Source organism: Drosophila tropicalis, unplaced genomic scaffold, assembly GCF_018151085.1.
Source record: "Drosophila tropicalis isolate 14030-0801.00 unplaced genomic scaffold, ASM1815108v1 contig_845, whole genome shotgun sequence".
NCBI lineage: Eukaryota > Metazoa > Arthropoda > Insecta > Diptera > Drosophilidae > Drosophila > Drosophila tropicalis.
In genome coordinates, this window is record NW_027173338.1 from 2,407,182 (window position 1) to 2,418,318 (window position 11,137).

The window sequence follows — 11,137 nt, forward strand, 5'->3', positions numbered from 1 at the left end:
AGTACAATGTTAAGATGAAAATGTATCAATTAATATGCAAAGTGTCATAAGACTTTAGTGTGGTTCTGACAGGTTAACTATAACAAGTTGCTCCGTTGTGCCTCGTATTCAATAATGATTGCTGATACATAGGTATAGAGCACATATGTAGGTACATATATAGCTTAAGCATAATCTACAATTCCTATTTGATAATATTGTAAAGAGATGCTCAACTTAGAATATATATACTCTAATCATCTCAATCTTTAATTCAGTATAATTTTGTCTTACTCTCTGATTAGACATAAAAATGCTTCTGCAACTAATCTATATATTTTACCTCTTGCTGGCAGTCGAACTGTGTGAATCGTCTCATATAAGAGACGATTACTGTATGGATTATTGTGGCAATGACTGCAAACTGTCTTCCAACAGTGAGATAGAAAAGACATGCACCAAAATTGGAGACAGCGTAATCACTGACAAATATAAGTTAGAACATTTAAACAAGAATTTAATGATAACTTTGAAGATTAAACCAGTAAAACTTTCAACTCTTAAGAAGCTGGATTTGTCAAACGGAACATTTCAAGCTTCTGCACTCAGGATAAATTATTCTTCAGACGATGCTAGTGGGCAGCTGGAAGAAGTCACAATCGTTCGAGCCATTGACTATATGAAGGCTCTTAATATCAACAAATTGAGCTATTATCGCGATGAGACGTCGACACATCAAATAATAGAGCATGATATTGATGTGATTAGCGGACCTTACGGAGTGCTTTTAAATGTGAAGAACGAAACATTTGAAACTGATTTTTTTCATAAATACTTTTTGCTGCACATGAAGAACCTAAAAGGTGTTTCATTAACCAGTGCGAAAATATTTAAGCTTCCCGACGAAATATTCAAAAGTAATAACCATGTGCAGAATATTGTATTTGATGGATTGAATTTGCAAAGTCTCAATATTAGAAACTTGACAAACATAAGAATGCTGCGTATATCAAATTGTGAAGTGAATATCTCTGAATTTCTAAGGTTGGTATTTATTATTTTCTATGCTGCTCTCTCTTATTATTAACTTTATTTATTTTAGTTCAACCAATCTCCAAAATTACTTGGAAATTCTAGTATTTGATTCAGCAGAGAAACTAGACTTGACATTGTTCACAAAATACAAGAAACTTAACGCAATTTGGGTGGCCTATGAAGATTTAGACTATTATTGCGATGCAATTTCCAAAACCAACTTAACAGCCTTCATCTGTAATTTGCAAGGACAAGAATGCCAATTCAATATCGGCATCAATGGCAAGCGTTGTCCGATGAATTGCAAGTGCTTCGTAGAATATACTTCAGAATTTATCATAGATTGCGCCGAACAAGGACTATCAAACATTCCAGAGTTGCCCATATCACCCTTCGATAGAACGTTTCTTATTTTTCGAGACAATAATTTAATGAAACTGCCAAATGCATCAAGTGAGGGTTTTAGTAATATAAGACAACTGTCATTAAGCGATAATAATCTTACAAGCTTAAGCATAACACAGTTGCCTCAAAATCTCACCTATCTCGATATATCGAATAACAATTAAACTTCCCTTGACGAGGATGTCACACGATTCATTTCAAAACTGCAATTCGTTGTTCTTTCTGGCAATCCTTGGCAATGCAGTTGCAAATACATCAAATTTCTTGACTATCTAAGGAGGGAAAAACCCTTTGATTACCAGGAAGTATTAAGCGATTGCAATGGACGGGAAAAATGCCGCGACCACTGCACTTGCTGTAAGGACGATGAGACCCAGAAGTTTACTCCTCACTGCAATAACAGAACTTTATCTCAACCACAGCTTAGAGAGAACAGTTCTACTTAATTTGCAAATATTTTCACACAATGTTTTTTATTATAGAATAAATTCAAGAGTATTATTTACTCTACAGATATATAAATTATGTTTAAAGACTTTAATGCAATTTGAGAATATAACCAGAAGATGTTGCTGCCTTTGATTCTAAGGATGCAAACAAAAATAAATCTTGAAATTATGTCAGAGAAAAACTTGCCAATTATTTATCAACTAGGAAAATGCAAATTTAATGGCTGAAAGAAAATTATAATCGATAAACACGGATGTTGCAAGTTTACCCAAGTGGAAGCCAATATAACCAACACTTCCTTGACTTGATCAAAAGACAACTAGTTTGTTGGCAAAAAGCAAATTAAGCAAAACAACAATAAAGTTTACCTACTTGCCCCAATTTACTGTATCGATTAAAACCTGTCGTCAAAAAGTCTACTCCATTTCAATGCAAGTCCATTAGGGTTGGCCACCGTTCCAATCTGTCGCGTCTTCTTCATCATTTGCATTTGCTTCCATATTCCGCTTATCAAATTTCCACTTTTGTTTGCCTTGTGTCGTCAGTTTACTGAACCATTTTGCAATTGGAGTTGTGTTCCGTGTGGCCTGAAATTACAAAATTTCAAATTCATAAGACCAATGCAGTCCCAGTTGCAGATTTATCTGTCCATCTGTCTGGTTGTCTCTCAACATGTATGTTGTTTGGGCTGGCCAATTTCCAATTTCCGTAGGCACAATGTTGGTTAGCCTATCACTGGGTGACAATTTTTGTCTTTTTTATTTTTGTTGTTTTTGAGTGTGTTACTTTGGTTTTGTTTTTGAGGAAAAAGTGAATGCTGCAGTGCAGCTTTAATGACCAGGCAGGCGTAACTCTAGGTCATTTGTAACCCTAACTAAACAAATTTGAAAGCCTCTAACGCATATCAAGTGTGGTCTGGTTCTTTCGATAGGCCCTTTTGGGCATATAAAATGGTTAGTGTTCGTTAGGCTAGGCATCAGTCTTGTATTTGGTTTTACCAAGAGCAGCAGCATAACAAATTACAAACAAGAATCAACAAACAAAATCAACAGCCACAACTAAAGCCAACTAGTCGAATACTTAACGTCACCAGCCATGAAACGGGTAAGTTTTTTTTTTTTGTGGGCCATAAATTTAAGTCCAGGATATGTCATCCCAACATGAGGAACAAATACATTGCTATAAATCAGGATAATCAAAAATACAACAAAACTAATTTATTGGCTACTAAGAACCAAAGCCGAATTTTATATATTCTCTTGATTTGAATTCTCGATTTAGTTCTATTCTAAACTAATGGCACACAACGTTCCATCTAGAATATATTTTAAATAAAATTCTGTCTCATAAAATACTACAACCCTCTGAAAGGGTATAGAAAGGAAAATGGATAAAAACCAAAGCCGTATTATAACCACTTTGAATGTTGAAAAGAACGAAAAAAAGGGCAGGGGAAAAAGTTTAGCCTTAAAAACCCACAAAACATCAAATTCATGAATGTTGTCCGTATTTGTGGTCAGTTATTTATGGCCATGTAAAAGATTCAATGGCAAATTGATGATGATGCCCAATGCCAGTGATTTATATGCCCAATCAAATGCGAAATAAAACTCTAAAAAAAATTTCTTTTTAGACCTACCTGTTGCTCTGCCTGAGTCTGCTGACTTGTAATTTGGCCAATTCGGCTCTATTACGGCCTCTGGAACTAAGCAAATCCTCATTCATCTCAAGTCTGCAACAACAACTCAACCTTAACAATAACAACAACAACAATAATGATAGATCCAATGCCACTGATGATAATGATGATGACAGCACAACCTTGACTCCCAACTCTAGCGAGGATTACGATAGTCGTCCACAATATAGTTTCGCCTATGATGTCAGGGATTCTCTGACCGGGGATGATAAACGTCAGGAGGAGAAACGTGACGGTGATCTAGTTCAGGGCCAATACTCTCTAATTGAACCCGATGGCACTCGCCGCATTGTGGAGTATACCGCTGATGATTTGAGTGGATTCAATGCCCGTGTATCTAAACAACGTCTGGATGAACAGCAGCAATTGGAGAGGAGCAGCAGCTCAACCTCTCGTTTCAATAGCATTGAAGAATTGCAATCTCGTTTAACTGCCCAAGCCATTGCCGAAGCTCGGAGCCTAGCCGAAGCCCAGCAGCAGCAACAACTCCAATTGGAAGCCCAAACGCGTCTCGAATCTGAAAATCAAGCCCGTGTCCAGGCCCAGCAATTGATGGAGCAATTCCAGCAGCAAGTCCAGCAACAGCAACAGGAGCAACAGCGTCAACAGCAAGAACAACAACTGAGGGATTTGCAGCGTCTGCAGGAACAGAGGGAACGTGAACAACGTGAACGGGAGCAACGTGACCGTGAGCAGCGTGAACGAGAGCAACGTGAGCGTGACTTGAGGGAGCGTGAATTGCGTGACCGTGAATTGAGGGAGCGTGAATTGCGTGAGCGGGAAGAACGTCGTCAACAGCAGCAGCAACAGGATCGTCGCCAACAGCAGCAACAGCAACAACGTCTCTTGGAGCGTCTGAACTCGGAACAGCAGAGCCTAATCCTGCCAAGCTCTGGTCAATTGCTTGGTCAAAGTGTACAGGCCACTTTGGTCTCCCATCCACCCACTCTGTTGGCCCGCCTGCCTGCCAGCAGTGCCACCACCACATCCACCTCAAGCCGCACCACTTTGCTCACCCGCGACCGCGATCTGGAGGCCTGGCGTCAATTGCCTCGCACTCGTCTCACCATTGAGCGTAGCGATAGCAATCAGCCCTCTTTGATCCTGACCCAACCCTCAAGCGCCTCTGTCCAGGCCCAATTGATTAGCTCGCCCCTGCTTTTGGATTCGGCTAATCTGAATGGTTTGATCTCTACACGTCTCAATGGCAATGCATTGCGGGCTGGTGCCGCATTGAGCTGGTCCCAGGGCAGACGTCTGCTGGGCAATGATCTCTGGCAATTGGATAGATTGGATCAGGATGAGCGTCGCCAGGATAATCGACGTGATAGCGAAGAACTGCGCTCAGCTAGCAGCTCGGAACGTCTCAGCTCTTCATCACCATCATCTTTATCATCATCTCGTGTCAAGTCCTGGTAAAAAGCCAAGTCTGACTCCAAGATGAACTTCAACTGACCTCAATTAAATGGCAATCAATGGAACACGATTATGTTATATAAATGTATACAAATAAGACTTGTGTCATTCTAGTGATATCTCTTACCCTTGGGATTTTGGTAAAACTTTCATTCCCTTTCCCTATTCTTGTTGCTCTGCTCTCTCTCTCTCTCTCTGTCTCTTTTGACCAACTAATGCTTAAAGTTTTTTCTTTGCTAACTTTTAGTTCTAAGTTTAATTGTTTTCTTGTTTAACATTTTTTTCATAGTTAGTCCAAACTGCATTATTATGAAAACTCAAAAAAAAAAGCGAAAAGAAAAAGAAAGTTAAATGAAATAAAGCAACAAGCTTAAGCTTGTATATGTGTGAAAATGAAGATACCAAAATTGAGTTCTATTTAAAAGGATAAAAGCAACAGGTGGTCATAGAGAGGTTGTTTTTATCCTTGTAGTTTTCATTTCTGGCCAACTAAGCAAAGCCAAAGCCAGTTCAGTTGACCCTAATCGCCTTTCATGGACTCTGACACTCTACACACACACACACACATGCACAACACACGTGTTTCTGCCATAAACTGAGAAACCGAGTAGAAACAAGTGAAGCAAATGGTAACAAATTTTTTTAATAATAAACCAACAGCTACGTTACCCAGACACAAGCGTTAGAAAAACTTTGTTTGGCTCCTTTTATGCCATAAACTTTTTCCAACCTCTTGCCTCTCCGTTTCTCTGGAGCACTTAAAAATAAAGTTGCACTTGACTGACTGACTGGGCTGGGGCTGGGGCTGGTGGAGATGTGCATGCCGAAACGCCGAGATGTTGGTTAAAACTTGTGGCAGGTTTGTTAACAGCCTGGCAATGAAAATCGGCTTCATGTTGCCGCCAGATAAAAGTAAGCACAAAAAAAAAAAACACAGCAAACAGGTGAATCTGAGATAGCAGCAGGGAGAGTCTTTGTATAAAAGATTTTACAAAAGAAAATCCAAAGTTTAAGTTTAATGGAAAATTATTAAAAAATTCTCAAGCCACATTAAAGTGAAGAAAAAAAGAAAATTTATTTTAAGCTACGATCAAGTTCTTGTCCATTTTTGATTGCAAATATGAATCCAATCGGTTGGCGATTTCTGAAGACGTAAGGTTTGATTTAGATTCACGGAAAAGAGGTTCTCGATTAAGTAGACGACAAAACATAAAAAATATTTCTTAAACTAATTCATTGTCAAAATCAAATTGAATTAGACGGCGGGACAATATTCAAAGAAACAATTCAGTATGAGAATAGAGAATAATCAAAGAGATTTACGTACTTATGATTACTTCCACTTTCTATTCAGAATTACAGAACAGAACTAGAATTCAGCGAAGCACAATTCCATAACGTCGTCAGAAATCTTCTTCAATACCCGAAAATGCGAAGGGTTTTCTAAATGCCTCACCTCGAAGCACCTTCCATATGTAAGACATCAAAATGCATTTCTGCATGATTTCCAAATTACTTATATTCATTTTTATTATACTTTAAGATTTAGAAATAGTTGCTTAAGAATCAATTAAGGATTGTTAAAGGACACGTACTGCCAGTCACAATTTAGACTAACTAACATAAGATCTAACAAAGTGTTGACTTTTGATTAGCTAGTTAGACAGCCATTCCTTGTACTACCAAGTTGCAATTAATATGCATCATGGTTAATAGTTATATATCTTAAGTCCTGACACTTTAGTTAGTGACTTGCTGACAATCTACTTACAAATTGAAAGAAACTATAAAAATGCATGAAATTCCTGTTTAGTGATTTATTTTGGAATAAATGCAGCACTTGAATTTAAAATACTTGTCAACTATGTGGGTAAACGACTTTGGCGGTATCAGCAAGACAAACTGAATTAGATTAAAGTCATTTGCATTTTCCCGGCAACGCCTTAACGTCCCCCTCTTCCTATACTTCTTTTGCCATGGCCAGCTGTTATCCCTAAACTCGTCGTGGAGTCTTCCGCTAGAGAAATCACTTAAAAGTTCATCAAAACTGCAGCTGGCTTTGTCCCTTGAGCGTTTCAACTTGACAATTGGCTGACAGCGGAATACAGAGAAAAAATAAAGAATAGAAAAAATAGTGTGCTTTCGCTGTAAATGTCATTGTCAAATCCAAAAGAGAGAAGTGAACACACAGGCACAACAGAAATAAAACCGAGACAAATCAAAGTGAGAATATAGTAAGACCTCCTCACTTGACTTTTATGCCCTCCGCCCTAGATTTCTCTGTTTCGGAGTAGTGTGCTTAACTTCCTTGTCCATTACAGCGCAAAAATGTTGTCCATGCTGGGTTTAACAAGGAAGCTGGCAAATGGCCTTATGACCAGCATCTGGCGTGGCTATGGCAAAGAAGCGTCCATCATCTTTAAGGGTACCATATTGCGGCGAGCTCAGGTGCCGGAACCTGAATATGAAGATGAAGAAGCAGTCGAGCAAGCAACGGAAATGGAAGCTAAGCGCACCAAGCAGCCACCACAAGCTAAGGCAGAGTCGGAAGCCATTGAGAAAGTTCAGGTTCAGGCCATCAACTTGCCGCCATATATGGAGAGCAAGTATATGCGACCTGTGACTGCTGTGGAGGGGGCAAGACTTGAAGGTAATGCCCAACGAGAGAAACTTAATCGATTGGGCGACCACTTATATTCCTACTAAGTTTTGAATCAGATGGGCCTGTATTTTACAAATGAACATAAAAATAAAAATTATTAATCTAAGTAGCCTTTGAAATTTGCTTATTCTAACATTGGCATTGAAAGTAAATCTTGAATTTTTATTCATTAAATAAGTTAGCAATGTCTAAATTTTTTTTAAGACCTCGACTAGTGCGATATTGTTGCAGCAAAACTTCGTTGCCAAGGCAGGATCCAAATTTAAGTAGCAAACCCTCAAACACTCCGCATCCACCTAAAGATCCACCGGAAGATGGTTATGATCCAGTGGATGTAAAACATGTTGGCATAGACGTCCCAGATTACATAAGACCAGCTGCATTTCGTCAATTTGAATGTCCCGAGGAGCAGTTGGGTCCTGGAGCTGGTCGTGGGCAAAAGTATAAAAATGCTCAATATTTCGGCTACCATCGTTACTCCTTCTTTGAACTGCAGAATCAATCCCTGGAGTTGCGGGATGATCGTCGCATGAGTGGCGGTGTTCAGGCCATCATTGAAGTCGATGCTGAAGCCGAATGTGATGAGATGAGTTTAGAGCAAATGAAACAATTGGAGGCGGAATGCGAGAAACAAATTGCTATTCAGGCCAAAGAGATTAAAGAGGCCAAATTAAAGGCCCAGTGTGAGGCACAAGATAAGAAAAAGGATCATGAAAAAGAAGAAAAATTAATGAAAATGAGGAAAAATGAACAGAAAGCCTTCTGTCAGGCTGAAGAAGATATGAAAAACAAAAAGGGCGTAAAACAATTCAAAAAGCCTCGGGATATGAATTTAGAGGAGCTGAAAGCTTGGTGTGAGGCCGAGGAGAAACGAGAGGAAATATTAAAGAAAGCTAGACATGATAAGAAAAATCGAGAGAATCTGTCGAGTCCTGACGGACGACAGGACAATAGAGAAGAATCGACGCAGAAAGATGTAGCCGAACTGAAAGCAAAGTGTGAGGAGAGAGAGCAAAGGAAAAAGGAAGTAGAACTCAAGGCTAAACAAGCGGAGGCCGCTAAAAAGAAAAAAGATGAAGAACAAAGGGCCAAAAAAGAAGAGGAAGAAAAAAAGAAAACGGCTGCCTATCTTAAGGCCAAATGTGAGCAGGAAGAGAAAAACAAAAAAGGAAGCCGAAGCCAAGCAAAAGGCCAAACAAAAGGAAGACGAGATAAAAAAAAAAGGAAGCAGATCAAAAAGCAAAATGTGAAGAAGCCGAGAAAAAGAAAAACGAAGCTGATCAAAAAGCGAAATGTGAAGAAGCGCAGAAGAAGAAAGAAGCAAAATGTTTGGAGGAGGAGTTGAAGAAAAAGGAAGCAAAATTAAAGGCCAAACTTGCGGAGGAAGAGAAAAAGAAGAAGGAAGCTGAACAAAAAGCCAAATGTGATCCAGAACTACAGAAAAAGGAAGCGGAGCTTAAGGCCAAAAAAAGAAGAGGAAGAAAAAAAGAAAATGGCTGCCTATCTTGAGGCCAAATGTGAGCAGGAAGAGAAAAACAAAAAGGAAGCCGAAGCCAAGCAAAAGGCCAAACAAAAGGAAGAAGAGATTAAGAAAAAGGAAGCTGATCAAAAAGCAAAATGTGAAGAAGCCGAGAAAAAGAAAAACGAAGCTGATCAAAAAGCGAAATGTGAAGAAGCGCAGAAGAAGAAAGAAGCAAAATGTTTGGAGGAGGAGTTGAAGAAAAAGGAAGCAAAATTAAAGGCCAAACTTGCGGAGGAAGAGAAAAAGAAGAAGGAAGCTGAACAAAAAGCCAAATGTGATCCAGAACTACAGAAAAAGGAAGCGGAGCTTAAGGCCAAAAAAGAAGAGGAAGAAAAAAAGAAAATGGCTGCCTATCTTGAGGCCAAATGTGAGCAGGAAGAGAAAAACAAAAAGGAAGCCGAATCAAATGCCGAATGCAAGGAGGACGAAAAGAAGAAAGACGAAGCGAAATTGATGGCAAAATGTGACCAACAAGATTTAAAAACGAAGTCCGAGCAAACAACCAAAGGTGAGGATCCCAAGGAGAGAAATTGACAAATATCCATAATTGTAAATAAAATGTCACCTTAAAGGCTTTTTAATAAAGGTAAATAAATATAACTTACCTTAATTACGTTTCGCTCAAGAGGTGAAACGGAAGCACTGCTAAAAGTTTTTACCTGCTGAATGTGCCCAGTTAATGCCGTAAAAACTATGCCCTTAGCATGGACATGAACCCCGTTAAAGCTTTTGGGAACAGTTTGCGTTTTGGCTTAAAAAGAGCCAGTTTAAAAGATGGTTTCGTTACTTCTCAAAGTTTTTCCCAAGTGTTAATATTAATAGACTTTCTTATACTTTTATGGTATAAAATTTATACCCACATAGAAAATAATGCCAAAGTGAAACTATTTTACATAAATTCACCTTAGCTTAGCGTACCTAACTAAAGGTCGTAACGTTATAAAATTATTTTTCTAGAACTCTACGCAATGTAAAACGTATATGTAGCTAAAATCCATGTGGATATATATGTATAGGTAAAATATTTGCCTTGAATGCTATTGAAACATTCACAAACTGTCTTACAATTTGAATTGTTAATAGATTCGTAGCAGAAATTCGCATAAAATCATCAATCGATATGTCTTTACAACGGCGTATGTATAACGGAAACAACAATGAGAAACGGGAACGGGGTCGCTGCACAAATTCAGGGACAAGTTGTGGGATATTGATGAAATCGTTCGAAACGAAAGTGAAGATATATATGTAGATGTCAGCAGATCCGCTTCAACATATAAATACACACAAAGCTACACACTGTAGGTATATCTGCTTCTGTGATCGTGAGTTTTTTTTCCATTGATATCTATGAAGTGAGAGGTGGTGAAAAGGGGGGGATGGTAAGAGTCATTGTCATCATCACGTGTATAGACTGGTCAATAATTAACGCTTTGGAAATCCCCCAAAAACTTGAAAGAGATTTCTTTCTAGTTAACACTCAAAACTAATGCTACTCGACCTGTACTCAATTGTATAGGTTGCTCTTAATAGACAGTAATTTCATACATACGTAATACCATTTAATTAACAATAGAGAGAACTTCAACAATTACTAAGTATACATTTTCAATTTAAAATTGAATCACTACTAAAAGAAAATAATTAAGTAAAGCTATAAACTTTTATTGTGTGCCCATAAGAAAATGTTTGTGGTTGAGTTTTTTTTCGCTTCAAAGAGTAATAATTCCCAACTAGTTTCAGATTTGCAGAAAATTTTTGAATTTGCTGTTGAGCTTAGTGGCTCTTAAAAAAGCTTTACAGATATATCTGTATTTCCCTCGTTCTGCTTATGATTTTATTATCTTACTTAGAAGATTGATTTTGAGTTAGCCAATATCTAAGGTTTTACTTTATTTAGAGGGCAATAAAATGAATAATATTATCAGTTTCTAATGATTCATATTTTAAAGATCCAAGAGCTTGCGCT

General features: G+C 38.2%; 3 protein-coding genes and 1 long non-coding RNA gene across 4 annotated transcripts; all 4 read left to right on the forward strand.

Annotated features, from left to right (window-relative positions):
- Positions 1-2,856: 2,856 nt before the first annotated feature.
- On the forward strand, positions 2,857-5,381 carry Crys (Crystallin). Its single transcript, XM_068295086.1, has 2 exons — positions 2,857-2,973; positions 3,503-5,381. The coding sequence occupies exons 1-2, from the start codon at positions 2,965-2,967 to the stop codon at positions 4,985-4,987; spliced, it is 1,494 nt and encodes a 497-aa protein (XP_068151187.1). The 5' UTR covers positions 2,857-2,964; the 3' UTR covers positions 4,988-5,381.
- Positions 5,382-7,137: 1,756 nt separating this feature from the next.
- Positions 7,138-7,755, forward strand: LOC137580924 (uncharacterized). The gene is made up of 2 exons (XR_011033040.1): positions 7,138-7,218; positions 7,306-7,755. It is a non-coding gene; the product is annotated as an uncharacterized lncRNA (long non-coding RNA).
- An 18-nt stretch (positions 7,756-7,773) lies between these two features.
- On the forward strand, positions 7,774-9,772 carry LOC137580925 (axoneme-associated protein mst101(1)-like). Its single transcript, XM_068295073.1, has one exon. It carries the CDS (start codon positions 7,831-7,833, stop codon positions 8,989-8,991), a length of 1,161 nt encoding a protein of 386 aa, XP_068151174.1. The 5' UTR covers positions 7,774-7,830; the 3' UTR covers positions 8,992-9,772.
- Positions 9,139-9,702, forward strand: LOC137580697 (axoneme-associated protein mst101(1)-like). The gene has a single exon (XM_068294814.1). It carries the CDS (start codon positions 9,139-9,141, stop codon positions 9,700-9,702), a length of 564 nt encoding a protein of 187 aa, XP_068150915.1.
- Positions 9,773-11,137: the final 1,365 nt, after the last annotated feature.